This window comes from Lygodium microphyllum, chromosome 17, assembly GCF_053477565.2.
Source record: "Lygodium microphyllum isolate KBCC chromosome 17, Lygodium_microphyllum_v1.1.10, whole genome shotgun sequence".
NCBI classification, from domain to species: Eukaryota; Viridiplantae; Streptophyta; class Polypodiopsida; order Schizaeales; family Lygodiaceae; genus Lygodium; species Lygodium microphyllum.
Window position 1 is genome coordinate 135,432,693 of NC_141151.1, and position 24,880 is coordinate 135,457,572.

General features: G+C 45.2%; 1 protein-coding gene across 3 annotated transcripts in view; it reads right to left on the minus strand.

Moving 5' to 3' along the window:
* Positions 1 to 5,043: 5,043 nt before the first annotated feature.
* The window catches only part of LOC148022394 (putative sphingolipid transporter spinster homolog 2), a 176,865-nt gene continuing 157,028 nt past the window's right edge, over positions 5,044 to 24,880 (minus strand). For 2 of the 3 annotated variants that reach the window (XM_087698025.1, XM_087698024.1), the window contains 2 exons: positions 6,054 to 6,132; positions 5,047 to 5,930 (listed from right to left, as the gene is read on the minus strand). In XM_087698025.1, coding sequence (XP_087554151.1) covers positions 5,827 to 5,930; positions 6,054 to 6,132 — 183 coding nt within the window. In that variant the 3' untranslated portion in view covers positions 5,047 to 5,826. Of the gene's footprint in view, positions 5,931 to 6,053; positions 6,133 to 24,880 lie in introns of all 3 variants that reach the window. The other variant, XM_087698026.1, reaches the window with a different exon arrangement.

The window sequence follows — 24,880 nt, forward strand, 5'->3', positions numbered from 1 at the left end:
ACCAAATAAATCAATATTACTTGCTACTTGATGAATTGATCACCTAGTAAAGTACTAAGAGGTATTACACTATATGAACCTCAAGTATCCCATCTCAAAGCCTTTAGATGCTTAGCTTTTTGCTCATATTCTTGGTGAGAAAGGGAAGAAGCTTAAAAAAAAGTCTAGAAAATGTGTGTTTATTGGATATAGTGATCCAAGTAAAGCTTACAAGCTTCATGATCGAATTAAAAAAATAGTATTTTGTAGCAAGGGATATCATATTTGATGAAAATGTAAGCAGGAAATCAACTATCCTTACATTTGGACACATACTCTTCCACACCTCACAAAGTTCAAGTAGTAACATCCATGAAAGAAGACACTATTGACGAATTGAAGGAAGAAGATGGAGAGCATCAAGCAACCGTAAGAGGGTCTACAAGGCATATAAAGAAACCCCAAAGTCTAACATGTCAAAGAGGAAATACTCTTACTCTTCTCACCACAAGGATGTATGTGGTAAAATAGAATGGAAGGATGTTATGGGTAAATAAATACATGCATTGCATAGGAATACCACTTAGGATTTGTATCAACTCCCACCCAACAAAAAATCCATAGGATATAAATGGATATACAAGAAAAAATTAATAAGGAAGGATAGATTGATAGATATAAAGCTAGGCTAGTTACAAAAAGCTCTGCTCAAGAATGTGGTATTGATTATGAAGAGACTTATGGTCATGTAGCCAAGATGAGCTCCATCAAGTTACTCTTTCACCACTCTTCACAAATAAAACTTATGGCAGATGGATGTAAACAATGCCTTTGTCAAAATATTGCCTAAGGAAAAGGTTTACATGCAATAACTCAAAGGCTATGTTGTAGCAAAGGTAAAAAACATTTGGTACATAATAATGCTGACCGTACTCTCTATTACAGGATTGAAGGAAATGATATTGTACTTGTCTTGGTCTATGTAGATGATTTGATTTTGACAAGAAAAGAAATGATGGTTTGGTGGAGGACGTAAAGTCCAAATTCTATCATGAGTTTGAAATGAAAGACCTTGGTTACTTGCATTAAATTCTTGATATTGAAATTTGTAAGATGAAGTCAATAAATATTTTCATTTTATAGCAGAAGTAAATTCAGTCCATCCTTGAAAGATTTATATGGTTAGCTCCAAAGTTATTCCTATACCCATGAAGTCAACCCCTACACTAAGGATGAGAGTAGTACTTTTTGCGATACTCCAACACATAGGTAGCTCATTGGTTTCCCAATCTATTGACTATCTCAATGTTTGATATTTGCAATGTAGTCAATTCAGTAGCTTAGTTTAAAGTCCAATAATGTCTCATTGGGATGCTATCAAAAGGGTATTGAGGTACTTGAACGGTACTCAATATTGGGGTATCTATATGCAAGTGATAGACTAAATCTACATGGATTCATCGACTCTAATTATGCAATTGATTCGGTTGATAGAAAAAGCATTAGTGGAATACTTTCTTCTTTGGACATGACACAATCTCTTGGTACTTGAAAAAATAAAATATAGTTGGTCTCTCATCTATAGAGGCTGAATACAAGGCCTTAACTACAACAACTTGTGAAGCTATCTAATTGAAGAGATGCTTGCAAGAACTTGAATTTTATGCATCCTCTAATCCATTTTTATCCTTGTGATAACATCTCAACTGAATCTTTAGCAAAGAATTCAATCATGCATCAATGGACCAAGGATATTGAAGTTAGAGAGAACTTTGTTAGAGAAAAGAAAGGTGGAGATGTCTAGTTACCACCTTTTTTGGAAGCTATTTTACAGAGTTTATATCTCTCAATCCAATTGTGAATAGTTGGAGCAACAAAAGAAGTTGGTTGGTCACCTAACCATAAAAATGTTGGACTATACCTACCTATCTACCTACTTATGGAGCTGAATATCTAGAGCTATAGCCATTATCTCATACTAGAGTAGGAAAAAGAGTTGTTTTTCACTTGATGGAGCATCCACCTACCAAAGGGTTGGTTGAGATTCACTCATAGGAGAAAGCTTTATCAACTATTATGAGGAGCTGAATTGTACTCCAACATTGTCCTACATTTTCCTAGAGTGAGAGAGAGAAAGGAGAGTACAAAATGGTGCTATATTTAGCCTACACCTTCAATAGTGTATGTATTGTTGTATTAGAGATGGAAGTACTCTTGAGAGTTGTTATAACTTACCTTGCATGTAGTTTAGATGGACTTTCTCTATTCTACAAGACTATCTTATAGGTAGTCTTTTGTATTCCATAGAAATGCCTTACACGTAGTTTCAAATCACATTATAACTAGTTAAGAGCTCCTTAGAGTTGCCAAAACTACCTTACATATAGTTTACATGTAGTTTCTATGTTCCAACCTTACATGCAACTTTTTGTATTCTCCTAGAATTATCTTACATGTAGTTTTTGAGTACATTACAAGTAGTTCTAGTCATAGTACTTTCTTTACGTGAACAACAACTTTAGAAATGCAAGTTCATTGTGCCTCATTAGACCAATCCCTCATGTCACTATATACTAGTTCATTTTGAGTCGCTTTGAACTTACTTCTATATATTGATTTGCCTAAAGTAAAGTCCCATAAGTTGGCATATAAGATATCATTACATCCTGAAATCTTCACACATAGTGGTAGATATTGTGACTCCCCTCCACATAGATGGCACAAGTGGATCCGTTAGGTGTGAAATATTATATGGTCATAAATATATAATGTGGGTGATCGATGTGTATGCAAATCACACAAAGTGAGCCTCACCATCTCAACCCATGACTTGCACAATATGATGTAGACACTCCCTTCAAAGGATCATAATTCTTCAAGATCCTCTAGGACCCCCTATTGATCACACCTAAGATTGCAAGTGGAATCCCGTCTATAGCCGCTTAACTTTGGTAGGCAAGTGCCTCAAGGTTGGTGTATCTATATACAAATCAATATCTCCACCTCTAAAGGTATGCTCAAACAAACATGTATCTATCTCCATCAATCCATTACAGTTCTAGATTGCTAATTGCAAACATATCTCATAGGTCATGTATTGTCATGCACACCTTTGTAATGATACTATAATCATCTTTGTAAACTTCTCACTTTCTCACCTTGCAAACCTCCTTAATCTTATGTATACACTCATACCAGTGTGCAACCTAGGGTTGGTGTGAGCAATTCTTTCCTTTTGGCAAGGTTTGCCTTTTTAGGCTAAAAATAAGGGTCCCTCAAACAATTTGGCCATAAATAGGTCCTTTTTAAGGCCCCAAAATCATAATCATCACCTAATGTAAGTTATCTCTCAAGTTGAGGACTTTGTAGCTAATTTATGATAAATGTTAAATGGAGACTTGATAAAGAAAACATGGAATATGAGATGATCCTCGAGGTGGATCTACCCTTTCTTAAGAGCCTTTCTCCTAGAAAGGAGAGCTCTCCTTGTCTCCAAGGCCTTGAAACTCAAAATCAAGGGTTTAGCAGAGAGGAGAGATCTCCTTCACTCCGAGTCCTTGAAACTCAAAATCAAGGGTGGTGGTTTTATGGAATCCTTTCCAACATGCCAAGCTCCCGTGATCATAGTTGTCTTCCATCCCTACTTTTTGGCTTGAGCTTAAGCATCTTCAAGGGTATTCTTCTCCTCTTTCCACCCCACCACCCAAGCATATAGTGCTTATGCTTTTCTCTTCTTCACTTCCACAATGGCATCCACAAAGCCACGTGCTTCAATCCATTTTGATGTCTACTCCACTTATACTTGTGCTTGTTTAGCCACCCTCCCCAAAATGTTCACTTCTTTAATGAGTTTGGCCTTAATCTTCTCAATTTCATAGCAACGGCCTAGATTGGCAACATAGGTAATCTAATCATATTGTTGACCTTTAGATCACATTTATAGTAATAATATGATAAGGTGACCATAAGATAACTCTCTAGTGAGGTGCAAGCCATTCTAAGTAATGAAAATGAAGACAACCAAAAAGGTATTAAATGCATGCCTCTAGATTGGTTGGATCCAACAAGACACATGACTAGGAAGTGGCAAGGCCACATGTGATAAGAAGAGACTAGTCTCATAAATCTCCATTCCATAGGAAATTGTTGTGTAACCACCATAGTAAAAAACCAAACTTTGATATGTGTTTCTTAAAGCTCCACGTGTGTAATCTCCCAATCTCTCTAGTCCACCTAGTGCTACAAAACCTTGTGGTAGCTTGAGACTTACTACTTTCCCCATGGAGAATTATTGTCCTTTGAAGGTCGCATAAACATATAATATGACAATTTGGATGGGCTCTCCACCAAAGGTAGACTAATGCTTTGATTTAGATGGATCTCCCCAAGGGTTATAATGACATCATCTTTATCTACACAAAAAGTCTATAGGGCATCTAGATGTTGACAATGGGTCTAGATGGTGATGTAGGACTATAGGGGAGTTCAAGATGTTCGAGAAATGCATAGTGGCAACTATGCAGATCAAGATGAGGATCAATCTTCTTATGAGACTCACCAAAGGGCCTCCCAATTTGCTTATGTAATTATTTATCTCACCAATATAGAAATTAAACAAAGTAGGTAGCAATGAACATACATGTTAACTCCAATGGTGATGGTCACTCTACCTATTAGTCCTCTAGATGCCCTTATTCTACCTATCCCTAACCCAAAAAGCATATATCCATGAATGTAAGTGCTTTAGCATTGCAATATCTTATCTCCTCATAAGCTTAGCCAATTGTACAATATCAAAGGCTTAAGAGTCGCTTATCACAATGACCTAGGGACAAGGCTCTCCTAGTCCTAAAAATTTCCAAAGTTATATCCAATTGTATGACACAAGAGTTATCTGATTAAGCAATTAGTATTGTATTTTATTATATCTTTCAGGTGCCTTGATATAGGCTACACCCAAAGGAGCCAAGTGATACAAAGAATTAAAAGACTACAAACATACAAAGACTTCATAAAGCTCCCTTTAAACACCTCCCTAGAGGAACACATTTAGTATCATATTCTATTCTTTTGAACACATATTTAGTATCATATTCTTTTCTTTTGTATGTTTCATGCCTTTTGTACCCAATAACTATGGTGAGGTACAATCTACAATAAGCACATGCAAATGAAGTGTTTGAGCAAGTGCTAAGGGAGTGCTTGCATTGTCCAAGGTTTTGATACAAGCCAAAAGTTCCAAAAGACCGTGTTTTAAACACATGCACTGACCATGTCAAACAAGTATATTGATATCCTAGGCCATTAAACACAAGAAAGGCTAGCTTTAAATAATAAAGAGAGTAAACACAAGATGATACACTAATTTTAGACAAAGACTCGATTGGCCCTTTCATCAGTAGGCTGATCACCAACGAATGAATCCTCCAATAGATTCCACTGAGCCAATCAGCATTTTCCATTGCTGAATCAGGGTCAGGCAAACAATGAGACCCCAAAGCCAGAACCAAAAAAATGTGCCCATTGTCCGGGCCCCAGCTTAATTTCTCAAAGAGTTCCAAAACCATTGAAACCTGTATGAACCACTTCAGGAACTCTCAAAGAGTTCCAATACTACTGAAACCCATATGAGCCCTTCAGTTACTTCCCATCCTGCTCAAACCACCATGATGGCTACAAGGTTACCCTCTCTGATATGCTGGAAAGCCCTGCCCCTGTCATATATTTCCAAGGTGGTGATGTTTAATTACACTGTTGATTACATCGCACTTCACAGCTCAGATTCTTCCACAGCTCATGATAGTATAGACATTTCTATGTTTGGCATAGAGATGAAACTGTGTAGCTTTAACTTTCTGCCAGTAGTGGCGCTTCCTGCAGACTCTCCATTTGAGGAGTTTGGTTCCGTCCATCTTGGACAGGGGTTTGATTTTCTGCTGGCAAGAGAGAACCTACACAGGAGCAGTAAGGATCTGCTTATAGCTCGTTTGGACCAAGCAAAATAACACACTAATACAAATGCTAGTCCAGGTTCAGAAGTCAGTCACAATTAGAGATGAGCATACTGAACTCACCTAAAAGCCACAATAGTGAGGCCAAAAGGAATATTGATGTCAAAATCAATGCAGTCACACGCCAGTTATCCAAGGAGTCCTGCTCACATTTGACCAAAAATGAAAAAGATGAAAGAAATCTTTATAGGTTTGAAACTCAGCTCTACATAACTTTAATATCTTTATGGACATGGAACAAGGGGAAAAAAATTTATCAAGCAATATGACGTCTGTGACCCATGCATGTCTCATTTTGAAAAAGTTGAGACAACCTCAAACCACTCAGGGATGATTTCTTCCGGCTGGAGGCAGTAACCTTTTGTGTACTAGTTCCTTTTTTTTTCCCGAGAAAAGAAAATTCAATCAATGATACCTCAAGAGAAATACCTGTGATGTCAAATACAAAGTACAAGGGACTCTAAAGAGCATCTAAGTACATCATGAATACAATGGTTGTGTGAACAACCAACCTGTGTGAACTCTGCAAAGAGTATCTAAGTACATCATGAATTCAATGGTTGTGTGAACAACCAACCTGTGGGCTATAATGGCAGACCATCTGAGGGATAATATGAAAAACATGCATGAGATCTAGGTCCATAGGAAGGTCTCTCCCTCCTCATTCTCTCAAAGCTGCCTTGCATCCTCCCATGTCGCACGAAGAGTGTGGATGATCTTTGGCCATCAAAAGAGTCTCTCCTATGGATACATATTCAAGGTCTATCATATGGCAGTCCAAATGTACCAGGCTATAATACTAGCAATCAACTCCCAATAGTGACAATATTCCTGGCTCCACTGGGTCTGTGAGTAATCTAGTGTGGGAATGTTGTCCGATGATGAGGAAAGAAAGACTCCCTTGAACATCCTCATAGCCACACGTGATCCAAGCTACAGCCCCCTACCACAACCACGGTCTCTGTTGTGCCATGGAATATCATCTTGAGGGCTCTCTTCCATACCTCATGAGCTTTGAGATAGTCCCATAAGTAGTGTCTTTGGTGTCCAAAAAATGCAGCTTATTCACTCTGATGTTTGTGGTCCCACGAGGACACGTGCACTTGGGGGTCACCTTTATTTTGTTATATTTATTGATGACTACTTGAGGTATACATGGGTGTATGGGCTGAAGGCTAAATTTGATGTATTCATGCATTATAAACACCTTGTGGCAAAGCTTGAGGCTAAAACTAGTTTAAAAGTGTAGGCACTTCACACAAATAGAGGTGGGGAGTACATGTCTCATGCATTTGGGATATAGTTGTTGAATCATAGCATTACGCATCAAGCTGCTGTTAGAATGACTCCTCAACAAAATGGAGTTGCTAAAAGAAAGAATCGCACTCTAATGGAAATGACTCGTTGTATGTTAAAAAGCAAGGGGCTACCACATAAATTTTCGTTAGAAGGGCTTCAATGTGCCAATCATGTATTGAATCGGGCACCTACAAAGGCTTTGAAGACGATCACACCATTTGAGGCTTGGCATGGCAAGAAACCCGAAGTTGATTACTTTCGAGTGTTTAGTTGCATAGTATATGCACATGTCCTGAAAGAGCTTCGTGGTGATAAGGCTGTAAAATGCATTCCTATTGGCTATAGTTCAAAAAGCAAAGGCTATCACATGTATAACCCACATACAAAGGTGTTTGTCGGTAGGGATGTCATATTTGCTGAAAATGCAACATTTTCTCATGACCAGTTTCAAATGCTAGCCACATATGACATTGGTGATGTTTTTGAAGGCCTTTTACCACCTTTGGAGTCCATGCCTACTGTAAATGGCAGGATAGATCTATTACAACAAGTTGTTGCTACTCCATATGCTCCTGAACAGCAAGGTATTGATGAGGGTTTGCCACATGCAGTGGAGGCAACAATTCAACATGAAAGGGCTGTTGAATATGCAGCAAAAACAGTCCCAAGATGGTTGTTACAACCTCTCTGGGAGAGTAAAATGGATGCCCCATTACCTCAGCGTACTAGAAAGGTTGCCATGCACGCAACACATAATGCAAGAGGGGCACATTTGGCTAAAATAACGGAAGTAGATGATTGTGATAAGCATGTATTTATGATCTCACTACTGGATGACGATGAGACTACTTCCTTGGACAGCTCAGTAAGATGTACATTGGATGCGAGCCATGTAGGAGGAGTTAGACTCCATTACCACTAACTCTACATGGGAGCTTATGGATCTACCACTTGGCAAGAAGGCCATTGGCACTAAGTGGGTTTTCAAACTCAAAACATAAAGTTGATGATACAATAGATAGGTACAAGGCACGGTTGGTAGCAAAAGGCTATAAGCAAAAGAAATGCATAGATTATTAGGAAACTTTCGCTCCTACATCCTGTATGAGTATGATGAGATGTGTGATTGTGATGGCTTCACATTATGATTGGAAAGTAAAACATCATTCTTGAATGGGGATTTGCATGAGGATGTTTGTGTGTCCCAACCTCCAAGGTTTGAGATTAAAGGGAAAGAGCACATGGTATGCAAGTTGCATAAAGCTCTTTATGGTCTTAAATAGGCTCCTTGTGCATGGTACTAAAAAATTGATGCATATTTGGCCAACAAAGGGTTCAAAAATAGTCCAACTGCTCCCACTCTATACATTAAGAATGAAGAGGAAGACTTGCTGATTATCATTCTTTATGTGGATGATATGTTGCTCACGGGACCTACAGAGAGAAAAATTGCAGATTTTAAGGCTGCTTTAAAACATGCATTTGCTATGTCAGACATGGGTTGTCTACACTCTATTTGGGGATTCAGTTCACCCAAAATCAGCATGGTATCATCATGTCACAGTCACAGTATGTGGATAAGGTGTTACATAGGTTTAATATGCAAGATTGCAAACCTATGTGCACTCATATGGAGCCAAAGCTATCTATGCATGATGGCAAAGAGATACATGATGTTGCAATTTATAGTTAGGATGTTGGTTGCCTTATTTACCTTTGTAGCACGTCCTAAAATTCAGTATACAATATCTTAGGTGAGTAGATATATGCACGACCCATGCACCACACATTGGCAAGTTGTTAAGCGATCTTCAAATACTTGCAAGGTACTCACTGACATGCATTATTGTTTTCCAAGGGGGAGACTTCCATTTATAGGCTTGTAACATAGTTGCCTTTGTACGTCATACGGACAGATTCGTACGGAACGATTCATACGGTACGTATCCGTATGAATCCGTATGAATTCGTACGTTTTTTTGAGCCTGTTTAGGCCACATCGCCTGCGCATTCCGTATCACACATTTCCTGCGCCCCCGCTTTTACTCTGCCTGCTTGCGTGGCACTTTTTGGGGGGTGGGAAGCCTTGGATACCTCATCCCACCCCCTTTTCCAGCCATGCACTCCCCTCCCCAGCCCTCTTTGGATTCCTTCTAGTTGGCACTCTCTTTGACCGTTGACCCCAACTTTGACCCTTCTCTCATCTACAAAAAGTGCTTCTCTCCTCCATGCTTCCACACCAATTCAGCAAGCACTTACCATTCTCATCTTCCTCTCTTGGATCTTGATTCTTGAATGGACTTGTGATTTATTATTCTTGAGTCTCACCTCCCATCTCCTCTTTCCTGCACCCTGTCGAAGCATTTGCCATTCTCAAATCTCATCTCCCATCCCCTCTATCCCACACCCTATCAAAGCATTTGCCTCCCTTTCAACTTTCAAGACTCAAGAGTCGAGACTCAAGCATCTCTCTCTCTCTCTCTCTCTCTCTCTCTCTCCACATACGGGTGATGGGGTTGAAGATGCATGAAAAAGTGGATGAGGACACCAAGGAGCTTTACACGTTAATGAATATTAAGAAAGACATGCATGTCTCTGCTTGGAGAGTGGGCAAGAAAAGCATAGAAGGGGAGAGCTCAAAAGAGCGTGTACTCATTCTCCACTTCCCCACCATGGAGGCTAGGAGAGACTTCCTAGCTCAACGCCGTACATTGAAGGGGACCGGTGTGTTTTTGGTTGACGATCTCACACCAACCCAACTAGCCCACATAAGGGAGTGCATGCCAAAAATTGAGGCAGCCAGGGAGGAGGGCAAACTTGCCTTCTACAGAGAAGGGAGAGTGGTATTCATGGAGAGGCGCCACAAATGATGGTGTGAGACCTATGGGACCAGCCTTGCAATGGCAATTTGGAATTGTAATGGAGCCCTCCGATTGGATGTGGGAGCTTTTGAGGAGACATTCAAAGGGAGAGATATGGTGTTCTACTCAGAGACACATCAGGGACCACATACTACACTTCGATGGGTGACACGCTATAGGTGGGAGTCAACTTGTAGGAAGGAGACACGCACAGACCATAGTAACTGCGGGTCGGGAGGAGTGGCAGTGTTATTCAGGGAGGAGCTACAGCAAATGATCCAGGTAGTCCGTAGAGATGAGCAGGCCAGATACATGTGGGTGAGAATGCGTGGTGAGGAACGCACTTTGTATGTTGCCATATGCTATTTTCCCTCTATGACGTCCCAATACGCCCCACCCAAGGGGAAATCACCATATGTGGCTTTGGATGAGGATATTTGGGAGTTTTCGAAGAAGGGAGAGGTTATCTTACTAGGAGACTTTAATGCCAGGACAGCCTCCCATGAGGTGTCTTTCTTTTATGCATATGAGGAGATGCTACAGGAGCAAGATGTATCAGAGCTATAGCTGGAGAGGACATCTCAAGATATGGGGGAAGCCACCCAATATGGGAAATACCTTGTGGAGATGGGCACAACACACAGGTTGGCCATTCTCAATGGCATGGCTAGATACCCCCTATCCGGCGCCTTCACATGTTATTGTAGGGGAGCTTCAAGCTCTACCCCGAGACCTACGGACCACTTATTGCTCAAGTGTTTCGAACCGAGCGGCCATGGCTACCTCTCACATAGCCGACGTGCAATGCCTACCTTACGGGTGTAGTGAGCTTACCTTGATGCTCGATCGAGTACCCTCCTCTTTCTTGCACACCGGTAGCTCCACGATCCTTGAGGCAAGCTCAAGCAACCTCAATCCCTCTCCCATGAGCTTCATCCTCCATAGCCACGCGCGAGACAAGAGAAGAGAAGAGAGGAGGAGAAGATGAAGAGAGAAGATGGAGAGCTTCTCCACCCCACGGTCCCTCACCCTCACACACTCACTCCCTCACACTCTCACACTCCCTCTCTCAAGCACAAGCTCAAGCAAGCAAGAAGAAGAAGAAGAAGAAGAAGAAGAGGAAAGCTACTTTTGGCCACACACCAGAATGAGCTTTCCATTCACTTTCCAACTTTATATACATGCCCTAATTTCCATGGGCGGTCATCCCCCTTTTTTACATGGCCGGCTATTAGCCTAGGCCCATTTCCTCATTTCCCACCGTTCTAGTCTATCCTATCCCCAACTAATGCATACAATTTGCACAGGAGTGAGCCTGGCGCTCTTTTACAAGTTTTTGGAAGTGTTTTCGCACTTAATGTTGCGTTTTTTATTCTTTTACTCTCCTTGGGCGACTCCAAGACTTCTTGAGGATCGTGCTCGTGCATTTAATTTTTTCCCGAGTCTAGTTGCCATTTAAGGCACCTTTTCTTTTTCTCTTTTTCCATTGCTTGCTCCTCTGTGCTGCGGTAAACATTATCCCCCTCCTAGCCAAGTGCCAGTCCCATGGCACTGTGGTGGGAAGTAGTGGGATAGATGGTGCTATTGCTAGGTGGAACTGGTGGGGAGATGACACTGATGCTTATGAATGAGAGGTGATGGAGTTTGATGACGATGACCAGTAGAGATTCCGGCGTGCTTTAGGCTTCATGAAGATTCTCGGCATCCTTCACACTGTGCTGGCGCCCTTATGGAGCCGGTCGTCTTTTGAGTATCCGAAACGCTTGAAGCAATAAGCAATCCCTTAGGAGGATGGTATTGGAGGGATTTATTCTGGAGAAACCCCTCGAACGCTGGTTGCCTTGAAAAGCCGTGGCCTGGGCTGAAAACCCTTGGCGGTGAGTAGAGGATCTTCAGTTTTGAGTTGAAAGTCTTCAGGCTTGTGGTATCAATAAGCGATCCGTAGATCTTGAGGCAGTGGGCATGGATCATCGGACGATGAGGTTCCAAGATCTATGCCAATTGCAGCTCCATCATTGGGTTTTCCTTCTGCTTGATTTGGTTCAGTCATGGTAGCCATCAGTAGGTGGATGATTGGCAACATGAAATCTGTTGAGCCAGTTAAACCTTCATAGCGAAGCGCCTGAAGTTGCAGTAATGTGGTCATTTCCGACTCCTGGAAAAATTCCTTGTCATTGGAGGATGTAGTAGATGATGTTCTTCAACCAAGCGGTCTGTTCTTGAAACACGAACATAACCTGCAAGAAAAGTGGTGCACTTCCTAGGGGGTGTGTCTGTCTCACTGTGTAGTGCATGGTGCCCGTGCCAGTGGAACTGGGAGATGGGTCTAACCTTGGGCAAGCCCTTGGTAATGTCCCACACTTGAGGACCCAGTTCGTGCGGCGTTGGAGGTGCAGTGCAAAACTTAGGGTGACAGGTCTGAAAAGTCCTGCCCTTGATGTGCCCTAAGTGTGAAATGGGGGAGGGGCTAGAGAGGATTCTAGATGCAGTGAGGGTGGTGCACCATAATAGTGAAGGAAGTCTGAAAGCACTTTTTTTTTTGTGAATGAGAGAGAGTACATTGGGCAAGGTATGGGGCACCTATTTAGTCACGGGGCGGTCGCAAGCATTGTGATAAAAATACGCGACTTTGTAGGTATTCCTTAATACCGGCTCTAGCTCTCAGAGGAGTGGTGGACAAAAAGGGGTGATTACACCTTGCAAAACGGGTGTCACTCATATTTTCTAATAGCTCTAAGCAGAAGGCAGGGAGGAGAGTAGCGCGCATCATCAACCTCGTCATGGCTCTACTATCTATTCCTAGGTTAATATCAAAAAAGAGTGGAGGGAGATCGGCTTCCTCTGCTGCAGGTTTCTGGAGTAGCAGGAGTTTGAAAAGTCGGAGGTAATTACAAGTGGTTAAGAATGCTGGATCGGGGTAGGAAGAGAAATCTACAAGAAAACGATTTATGGAGGGAAGTATATCTTCTACCCTAAATACTAAGCACTCCTCCGGGCTTCTAGCATTTACATTATAGATTTTCGGGAAGTCATAGCCCTCAGCCTGCATCACGTGGAGCACCGTGTTGAGGAAGGCCTGTCGCTGGGTCTTAGTGGTTATCTCTGCAGCCTCAACCCTAGCTTCGGCAAGCATTCTTTCGCATTCAGCCACCGCCAGGCGTTCAGTTAAGTCCCTTACCCTGTCAAAGTTTTTCCTTTCCCACTCCATGGCTCTCTCCTCCATCCTTTGCCTTTGTTCCTCTAGCTGGCTCGCCAGGGTGGTTACTACTTGTTGCTGCTCATTTGATAAAAATCATATCTGGTTTCTTTCTCTTAGTTTCTCAGCGAGCTATTCTTCAGCGATCCCTCTTGCTTGATCGACAATGCTGAGCCTGTGGTGCGCCTCGGCCAGGATTTCTAATTTCTCTTGTACCAACTGTTCTTGGCTCTAGATTTCAGCGAGGAATAGCCTTTTTTGATTAAAGGTCATGGCCATGAGGGCTTCTACGTCTTCCTGGGAGGTCTCCAGCGCATCTTGCAATCTCTGTACTTCATCCTGTAGCCGTTTTGGTTCAGCTGTTGCTGAGACTCCCGATCCTTAATTTTTCAGGAATTCGATTTCCCTTATTAACCTGTTCTGTTCTTCTTGCTCCTGCCATGACTGGGGCTCCGTGGCATGTTCTTGTGGAACAGTGGCTTCGCCTTCCTGAACCTCTCGGTAGAGCTTTTCCACTTGGGCAACCCTTTGCTATAGATCACTGTATTGCCGCATCAGTAGTTTTAGGTTCCTTTGTTCCGCCACCAGGCTCTGCTCCTCATCCTCCAGCCTTTGCCTAAGGCGGCTTTCATTGTTTTGGGCTTCCTTCGTTTTTTCTACTAGCTGGTCCTGCAGGGCCTTTATTTCTCTCCGTCTGTCGGCTTCCTGCCTTGAGACCTCTAGCCTGAGGGCCGCTGACGTCTCCTTTTCTTTCTCTAGTTCCAACAGGGCCACCTTCTTCTCTTCTTTTGCCTTGTTCAGTTGTGTTAGTAACTCGGCCACATATGCGTCATAGTCTGCGGCAAGTATGGGAGTATTGGGCATGGTGGTCGATGCCTCCAGCCTTTGTTGTTTGGGGTCTTGCCATGACTCTGCATCTGCGGCAGTGGGCCTTTTCAATCTAGTTTCAGGGACGATTTCGGCCACCTTGCTCACGAGCATCTGCACCATGGTCATGAGCTGTGCCGTGTTGAGGAGAGGCGTGGGTTGTGCGGTAGTTGCAGTCGTAGTTTCAGCCGTTGTCGACACAAAGGAGGGAGGGAGTGGATGTAGGAGAGACTTGCCCTTGCCTACGACCACCGGTGCTGCTTCCACACTTGCGCTGGCTTCGGCTTTATGGCCAGGGCTTACGGGTTCAAGTTCTCCGCCCCCATGGGTCTCTTCCACCGATCTTCGTGTACTTCCGCCAGTTCGGCCAGTTCCTTTAGTCGCCGCTTCTTGGCTTTTTCCTCCGCTCTTCTTTTCCTGTCCTCTTCTGCCTTCTTCGACTCCTCTCTTATCCTGGCAAGCTCCTCCTCTTTCCTCCTTTCTTCCTCAGCCCTTCGAGACTCTTTTTGAGCCCTTTTGATGTTAGCCCGTTCTTCCTTACTTAATTTCTCTTTCTTCTCCTTCTGTCTCCTATCACTTTTGCTTTGTTCTTCGGGTTTGCTCGCTCGTGGAGGCGGCACCTCCTGATCTCCCTTGTCGCTTACTGTTCTTTCGCTTGATTCCCCTCCTTCGTGGTGAGGTGGGCTTTGATGTGCAGCTTCCTCATCCATGACACCCTCATTCTTTATTGCTTCGTCTATGATGGCTGTCAGGATGCCCCCGTATCTGATTGTAGCTGCCTTTGACGCAGGTTTCTTCCTTGCGGAGCGCGCGGTTGAGGCAGGGGATTCTTCTCCTGCTGGTGCTTCCGCCGGAGTGAGGAGGGCAGCTGAACTTTGAATGGTCTTCTGTACGAATCCATTCCAGTCTATCTCTTCAGGAACTCCTGCTGCTATGTTTTCCAACAGTGGGACCCCGATCCTGTTCATCAGTGCATTGTAACGTTGGCCCGAGAAGAGGGTATGGATCATCTTTGCTTGTAATTTCACCGCTGGGTCCGGGATGTCAGCCAAGCTGATTCCATCCACGGTATGCACCGCTTCTTTCTTGACCCCCAGCATGGTGTAAACATCTCGTCTCGGCCTTCTCTCTTTCTTGGGCACAAGCCCCAGGGCCTTTTCTATGATTGTTGCATTGAGGGGCACTTCGATTCTTCTTTCTTACTCCCCTGTCCTTACTGTGACAGTGCCACAGTTCCGGCTCTTGTCGAAGTTCCTCAGGAAATCCACAGCCTGCTCCACCTTCTCTACGTACTTGTGGAGGTGGCATCTGTCCACCAAGTCTTTGATCGCGGGTTCCTCCAGGATAGCCTCGTCCAGATTCAGTGTGTGCTTGAAAGTGAACTGACTGAATCCACGCGTCTCGATGCTGATGCCGAATTTGGTCATTTCCTCTTCAGAGAATGGGAGTTTGCCTCCTTTGTCCTGTCCTGCCATGGCGGTGACCTGTCAACACACCATGCCAACATTAATGCCTAACAATCGGCTTATTTCTAATCAGAACTAAGTTTGAGAGAAAAATATATGTGCCCAAAATGGGTACACTTGCTTAGAGGCTTGACCATTGCTATTGTTTTACTCTGCAGCATTCTTCTATAGAAACTTACTTAATTATAACAATCTACTAGCCAGATAGCATAACGATCTTTCAAAGAATCCTTCCTAGGATTAGCACAGGAAGGACGAGGTAAGCGCTGTTTCGCGTGGGTTGACTTACCTAGCCAATAGCCAATCGTAGAAGCTTGGATTGTATTCGAGTTGGGCATGACAGTCCAGAGTAGATGGTTGGATGGAGACTTGGGAAATGTAGGTCAAAACGTCGTGGAAGAGATCTCCAGTATTGAGGCGATTGGCAACATGTAATTTCTCTTTGGTGAGGAATTGGTCAATGTAGGGGTGGGCGAGCACATGGTCGTCCAAATGCTGATTACGGGTGATGGCCCAGACCCTAAACGAGATAGGTGCCACATAAGTGGGATCATATTCGATAGTTTTAACTGCCCTGCGTTGCTCAGCGTTGGTCATTATGCGACAACCTTTTTTCTCCCATTGGATCCTTAGCGTAAACCACTGCCGCAAGAATGTGGAAGGTGAGCTTGCCATCTGCTTGAGCTCTTGCAACTCCTGTTCGGGAGCAGAACGAGGAGGCTTACGATACGAAGTGATAAGTCTTCTGAGGGCAGCTTGATTCCTCGAGATTTCGTCGTTTGCTATCAGTTCAGCAGCAATTTTGGGGACTTTAGTGGTCATAAGTTCGTATTCCTCCCAAGTGCATGGTAATGCACGAACATCCGAAGCAAGCGTTTTGTCAAGAAGGTCTAGGTCTAGCCTCTCGTAGCTTCTAGCAAATGTAGTGAAAGTTTCGTCTAACATTTTAATACAGGTTATTAAGTCATCCCCAGAAGTTGCAGCAAGGTCCTTAGCCAAAGAGAGGAAAGGTCGTATTGCGTATGAAGGTTTAAGACCTGCTGGCGGGGGTGGTGTTTCATCCTGCACAAAGAAATGAAAATCCTCCTCTACATCACCAATAGAAACCCTGACACTTGGACAGGCAGCATACAAATCACCTGCAGTGTTATTGGCGGCTCTCATACGCCACCCATGCTCTACATCCATAGGCCATCTGTTACTCTCATAAACTCCACGAACTATGAGATTAATCTCTGAACCATGATCCACCAATGCAACATAAGGCACCTGTTTCTCTCCAATCTTTACCATCGTCTCTGTAGTTGCCCTAGCCCAATGGCTCCGCGAAAAGTGACTACGCGGTATCATGACAGGATCATCAATTTCAGCATAATGCATAGGCTGAACCCTCTTCTCTACCTGCGGAAAAACAGAAGCATTATCAACCTTTGAGATGCTGCAGGAGGCTCCGGAGGGGGGGTGCTAGGTTCTGAGTGAACAGTCATTGTGGTTTGTAAGTTCGCTGGATTAGGTAGGTTTAAGGCCTGTGGCATGTGCTTTGGTCGATAGATGAGCTGAGGCTTGCTAGCCACAGCTGGCCAGGGCCTGCTCGTGGGTGCCCTTTGTGTAAGCCTCTCTCATTGGGGTGAGATTGCGTGTAGATGGGCTTCGTAGCTGGCCACTTTTAGGCACCCAAATCCAGGGTTTGCCCTCGTAGTATCCTTGTGCCCACAAGAGATCTTTGGAAATCCAGCGCGGCGTGGTTGTGTGTCTACGGCGATAGCGCCTAGACTGCCTCTTGGGTCGGGACGGTTGATAATTTTGACGTTTAGGATCATACTTGGATGCTCTACCCGGATGTGGTTTTTGCCGTTTCGGCACCCATAGAAACTTGGACTCTTTGGCCTTGTAAGCGCTCTTGGTGGGCTTGGGCCTGGGGTTGAGAGCCCGGTACGAGGCCGTAGTTTCCGTCTGTTCAGACTCGGACTGAAGCGTGGTCGTAGGGGTTTCTACCGGTGGCTTCGTAAAAGTGGGGGAATTAAGACAGCCCTTGTTGAAAGTTGTCACTATGCGCACATTGCCGATAGCAAGATGTATGCGGTTTAGGTTGTAATCCACATTGCAGTTGGTTTGCTTCTTGAAGGTGCGACCCAATAGTGACACATTACCAGCTCCTTTATTGTTAGGTAACACATGGAAGAAGGCTGGTAAACTTTCAGACTCGATGGAAACGACCACCTTGCACTTCCCGAGGAGTGGGTAAGCGATACCCCCAAACGGGGTGAGTTTAGCGTTAGTGGGCTGTAGTTGCGGTTGACCAATGCATGTCCAATGGTCATGCGTTAAGATGTTGTAGTCAGCACCTTCATCAATCAAGGCTTCAAAAGAATACACTGCTCCTGCTGCAACTGTGATCCGCAGGTATGCCGGTGCCACTGCTTCTTCGTCCTGATCTGTAAGGTCAGTTACAGTAGCCATGCGGACGTTCAGTGGGGGTTGTAGCATGGGTGGCTCATGTAATGGATGTGAATGAGGATAGTACTTCTTAATGCGGCTTCCGTTAAAAAAGCCTATTCCTTCACCGTCAAGTGTCTCCAACTCGACATTCCCGGTTCTACCGATCATGCGTACTCTGAAAGGCCCTAGCCCCCGAAACTTCATCTTCTGTTTATGTCCTTTTACCGAGTACAGCAGAACAAGGTCCCCTTGTTCGAAGTCTCGCTGCTTGACATGCTTGTCAAACCACATATTTCGTCGAGCCTTTTCACAAATCAGAGAGTGAGTGGCGAGGAGTCGGGTCTCCGTTAAGCACTCGAGTTCCACTAAGCGGTTGGTCCAAGCCTCTCTTCCCTCCCAACGATCCTGGACTGCTAGCCTCAAACTAGGGATGAAGAATTCTAAGGGCAAAATGGCTTCAGTTCCGTAAGTCAGCCTAAAGGGCGTCTGTCCTACAGCCGTTTTATAAGCTGTGCGATAGGCCCACAAGGCCGCCATTAGCTTGTTGTCCCAGTCACTTCTTGAAGTAGACATGACTTTTGTAAGCACATTGACTAGGATTTTATTTGTGGATTCGGCTTGGCCATTAGCCTGAGGGTAATAGGGAGAGGACTTCCGATGAATTATTAGGAAGGTAGAGAGCAAGTGGGCAATCACTTCATTAATGAAGTGTGTGCCTTGGTCGCTTACAAGTTCGATTGGACAACCAAACCGTGAAATGACTTGCTCCCACAAGAACTTTGCAGTGGTCCTAGCATCGTTCTTCCTCGTGGCTCGTGCCTCTGTCCATTTCGTTAGATAGTCGGTCGCCACTATGATGTATCGAGCTTGGGAATATTGCGCTGCAGGACTGACAGGTCCAATAAAATCGATGCCCCATTTTTCAAAGGGTTGTCGGGCTATGACAGGGGTCAACTCCATCTTGTCCTTTCGCACAGGCACTTTGGTCCTTTGACACTCATTACAGTGCTTTACAAATTTAGCTGCATCGCGGAATAGAGTGGGCCACCATAGCTAGGATTGTAGCACCTTTCGGGCTGTTGTGTCCCCACTAAAGTGTCCTCCAGCGATTCTGCCATGTGCTTCGTTTAATGCGTCGTGCATCTCGTGCTCACACACACATTTGCGCAATAAACCGTCTTGTCCCAACCTGTAGAGTTGGCCAGCTATCAGTTGGTATAGCTGGATTTTCAAGATAAGTCTTTTCAGCCTGGCCTTCTCAATGGGTCGCTCTGGTAATCCATTTTCTAGTACTTGCACTATGTCATCCGCCCAATATGGCGTCAGATCCACTTTAAATAATTCTCGTTCACTAGACAAGTTAAAAAGATGGGCGTCCGGCAAATCATTAGGCACGCCTTGCCCAGCGGCTTCTCTTGTGGTTATGCGGGACATGTGGTCAGCCATGTAGTGCTGCTTTCCTTTGCGTACAACCACAGAGAAGTCAAACTCCAGTAAAAGGAGTAACCATCTAGCTATGCGCCCCGTAGCGCAAGGCTTGTTCACAAGATACAGTAGAGCTTGATGGTCAACAAAGAAGACATGTAGTGGCCAACAGGTAATGCCTAAATTTCTTTACCGCAAACACCATGGCCAACCCCTCCCTTTCTATCGTGGAATACTTCATCTCGGTTTCTGTGAGCTGTCTACTCGCAAAACTCACCCGGTAATCCAAGTTATGCTCACCAGGCTGGCATAGCACGGCTCCAATAGCGAACTTAGAGGTGTCTATGTGCACATGGAACGTTACATTCCAGTCTGGGGCTCGCAAGATTGGTGCAGTCGTAAGAGCCTTTTTCAACTCCTCATATGCGCGCTGGCATTCCTCCGTCCACTCAAATACTATCAATAGCTTGTACAGAGGTCTAGCTATTAATGCATAATTTAGCACAAATCGTCGATAATATCCAGTGTGTCCCAAGAAGCACTAAACTCCCTTGTAGTTGTCGGGTGGCGGTAGGTCAACAATGACTCTGACTTTGGAAAAGTCAGTAGCAATGCCGTTCCTTGACACTACGTGCCCTAAGATGCATCCGTGTTTTACCCAGAACTCGCACTTTAAGGGGTTTAGCGAGAGGTGATACAGCCTACACCTTTCAAAGACAGCTCTCAATTTCTCCAAGTGTTCGGCCCAACTAGAGTGTAAATATAGGTCGTCTACGAACACTTCCAGTTCGCGCCTAAGCATGTCCTTAAAGATAGTGCACATTAGGCGTTGGAAAGTTGCAGGTGCGTTCATTAGCCCAAAAGGCATGACAATGTAGGCGAATACGCCCCATTCTGTGGCAAAGGCAGTCTTGTGCCTGTCATCGGGGTGCACTTGCACTTGATTGTAACCCGAGAAACCATCCAGAAAACTGTAGCCTTCCTTCCCTGCTACTCTCTCCAGCATGTGCTCGGTGTAAGGTAAAGGATAATTATCCCTTTTCGTAGCGGCATTCACCTTTTTGTAGTTTACGCACACTCGGATTTTTCCATTTTTCTTCATGACTATCACGATAGGTGATACCCAGTCCGTGTGCTCGATCTCATATATGAAACTTGCTCTTATGAGTTTATCAATCTCCTCCTTCACTGCATGGGCGTGCTTGGGATTCATGGGGTAAGGTCGTTGTTTTGTTGGCACTGCATCTGGAACCATTGGGATGTTATGAGTCACGACCTTGGGGTCGACTCCCTTAAGTTCGCCCAATGTCCAGGCAAACACGTCAATGTACTCTTGCAGGAGCGCAACAAGTTTGGTCTCTTCCTCCTCCCCCAAGTCATCTGCAACGAACACCGGTCTTGGTTTTTCGCCTTTCCCAGCCAAGTTAACCTCTTTGACTTTGGCGGGTCCCTCGATCGGTTTACTAGTCTGACCTTGTCTTTTTGCACCTAGCAGGATCACCACTCTGTTACCCTTTTTAAATTTTGTAAACCGTTTGGGTAGATCCTGTGGTTACCTCTGCCTTTCCGCTTCTGAGTCCCTTGCTTGCTTCTTGGCCTCCTCTTTTAGCCTCGTGCGCCTCAGGTGGACTGGCAAGTCTCCCTTGGTGCGTTTGACCTTAGAGGGTTGCGGTATCTCGGGATCACTCTCAGTGCTAACTTCTGACTCTGAGTTGAACTCGCATCCCTCACTTGAGGAAGGTGTTTCCCCAGGGGGTCGTAGAGCCGTAGGTGAATCCATCTTGAGCACTGGAATTACCCATGGTTGTGCCACTCCGGCTTGCTCGTAATCCACGGCTTCTATTCGTTCTAGCCAGGATCTGTCACACTCCATTAGCATGATTCCTTTCTCGTTCCGACTGATCCCTTCTTTCCTAGGCCTTACGTTTGCCCTGATTTGCTCTATCGCTTTTCCCTCCGTGTCGTATTCTATTGTGTCTACCTCTTCTTCACTCTCTTCTCCCGTGGAGTGACAGTCCTCATACTCCTCATCGTCCAGGTCCTGTCCTTCTGACTGCTCATCATCCCCCAAGCTTCCCTCTTCACTCTCCTTGTCGTCAGTAACTAAAGCCCAGTTATATAACAAGTTCAGGTCGTGGACCTTGGTCCATTTCCATTCTGGTTTAGCTAAAAGGTCACGTAGAGGTTTTAAGTTAGTAGCCAAATTGCCGTCCAATTTATCGGTCAGATACTCTACGATTTCCTGAAGCTCTAATTTGTTGTTGGGGATGCGGGACGAGATTGGTTTGCTTGGGTTGAGTGAGCTTCCTGCCATCATGCAGAGCGGCACCACTGCTCCTCAGTCGGCATGGTTGCGGCTTTAGCAGCCTGCTGATGTGGTCCTTCCTCATCCGAGAATGGTAGGTCAATGATTGCCAAAACGTATATCCAATCCCTCTCATCCTTAGGGCAAGGAATATATCTAGTGAGCGATCCATAAGGTTTGGTCGTTTGAGTATCGCCTTTTAGCATAGCCAAGATGGCAGCTAGGTCGACAGGTGACGTTGTCCAAGTGTCCATCTCTACCCTCACTGCACTAGTTCTGTTTCCTAGGAAAATCAATCCATTGCCCCAATCCTCTATGACTCGTGCATTCCTCATCCAGGGTCGGCCTAATAGTATGTCGTAATCCACTTCCTTCATGACAATGAAGTTTACCGAGAATTGCACACCGGCAATCTTTACCGGCCAATTCTTTAAGACCCCAAATGGTCTTACCCTCATTCCGTTTGCTAGCATGACATTGAATCTAGCAGTCTCTACAAGAGGGTTTCCCCAAGCCTCTAGGACCGCATGGTTTAGCACACTAACACTGGCGCCTGTGTCTACAATTCCTTTCCGAGTCATGTCTCCTAAGGCTAGGACGGGCAAAACTGCGTGTATTTCAGTGCCTTCCCAAAAAGCATTGATGTGCAAAGACTTAGGATCTGAGTGTAGAGTTAGACTTGGGATCCATGTAATTGCATCATGATCTTGCGGATTAGCATCCGCAAGCCCTGCGTGTCCCTCGATCGAGTCTTTTAACTCCTGCCACAAGGAGTGATTTTGCCTAAGCAGATCCTCCAAACTTAGAGTTACTGGAGTGGACAGCAAAGTTGTGAGGAGGCTATTGGACCCTTGTCTTCCTCTGAGGCTAGCAGTTCTAGTCCATGCATTCTGTCTGCACTGGTGAGTTTCCCCCCGGCCTTGCTGCTGAGTCGCTCTTAGTGGTGCAGGTATGGTCCTAGTCTGTGGTTTTGAGGGTGAGACTGGTGTGCTAACACTGGAGAAGTTGTCCATAGGGTCTTTCAATATGGGTTCAGCATCCTCGAGGTGCTTTTGGGCGTCCTTGACCCACTCCTTGACCTTGGCTATAGCCTCGAGTTGCCGTTTGGGGTGGGGATATTCCCCTACCTTGGCACTCCCTAGCTCTGCTATCTTAGGAGCCGAGGTCTCTGCCTCTGCGTCTATGACCTTCTTTCTCGTTACCAGCGTAGTCGTTTCCTCGGTTTTAAGGGTTATCTTCGCATCGGTTCTCTTTTTCCGTCTCCTCCGGCTTTTCTTTCCTATTGAGGTTGCATCAAGGTTACTTAGCCCTGGCAAGGAGATGCCTGCTTGTTTCGTCTGAGCTCGCGTCATAGCATGTAGCGGGATGGGTGTCTCCTCACTACCAAAAGTTTCCACTCCAAAGAGCCCCAAAGGCATCGATGGCATGTTGGCAGCGCTCGTTGATGGCTTCCGCCTAGGACATTCAGGAAACAGATGTGTGATTCCACACTTTGTGCATCGGAGATCCGCTTTGTCTTTGTTAGCTTGTTCTCGCTCTGGGCAGCGTGATGAAATGTGACCTGGGTGGCCGCAAGTCCAGCATGTGACTGGATCTTGGCTAGGCCCTCCAAAGCCTTTGCCTCGTTCTCTTTCTAAAGCCATCACCGGCACTGGCCGATAGTCCATCAGGACTGGGTTGCCCTCCTCGTCGTAGGATACATACGGATTGACATATGCCTCTTCCTCATTAGGTTCCTCCACAAAGTGAACAGGAGCATCGCTAGGTGGGTGAGTCACAAAAGGCCCTGGTGGCCTGGGTATACCAGTTGGGTTCATTTCTAGCCTAGGCACCACAGGTCTTGAGTCAGTTGGTGCTGAAAGAGCTAACTGGGTTCCCCTGTCAAAGAGATTAGGTGGCCTATTACCTAAGTATGGAGGGTTGTACTGCTGTGTGTATGGGAATCTCCTCGGCATTCTGCAATGCGCTGCATCATGTCCGAATCTACCGCAATTTGAGCATGGCCGAGATCTAGGATCTTGGCACTCCACTGGGAGGTGATTGCCGCCACAATACACACATTGTACATGCGATCTCACAGGCTTTCTAACGAGCTCTTGCAACCATGCAATCTCCATTCTCATCTCTGCCATCCCTTGATCGTGGTCTACACTATTTCCCTTGTCCTGCGCGCTAGCAGTTGCTTTTTCCCCTAAGGTGGTTGATCTCTCAGGGTCCCTCTGGCTTGCACTATCTCGGTTGATAGTCCTCATGCTACATTCCCTAAGTTGATCATCTACGCATATTGCCTCCTCGAAGACTCGAGCTAGCACGTCTCGTTGTAATGTGGAGTTACTAGCCAAAGCCTTGTAGAGCTCCTCACTCCGAATCCCGTTCATGAACACTGTAGACACTGCCCTCTTGGTAGGTCGCTCATTGGCAGGGATTCTCTTGTAGAGGCTACGCACCTAAGTAACGTAATCCCTAACGTCCTCCTTCTCCCTTTGACTGATATTCATCAACCTGAAAATGAGGTTATCTCAATACCCTGCCTCCGAAAACCTCTTGATGAAGAGGCCCTTAAGGCGAGCAAAGTTTGTACGTACTGCGTCATCCAGACTAGAGTACCAGGTCCTCCCCTTGTCGCCTAAGCACAGGCCGAAGGCTTAAGCTCGCTGCGCTGGGTCAGTAAGACCGTTCGCCTCACATACTTGCTCGAACTGCTCCATGAAGCTGTACGGGTCATTGCTAGGTTCGTATCGAGCTAGTTGTTTTGCTACTATGGGGATTCTAGCCTGCCCTTTAGCCCCTTGCGTAACTCCCAATCCTGACAGTAGCGCGGTGGCTAGGGCAGTAGCACTCTGTTCCACAGATGTATTGTCCATGAGTCGCTTTGCCACTAGTTCACTCAACGTCATGCCAGCCTCTGCTGTCCGTTCCCTCTCTACGTTCGGTCCGGACTTGGCTGCCCCAGCTAGGTCTAGTACTCGTCTAGCCTCGTACATGTCCACGTCTTGCTGCAGCCTTCTAGCCCTTTGCTCATGGTTGTAGGC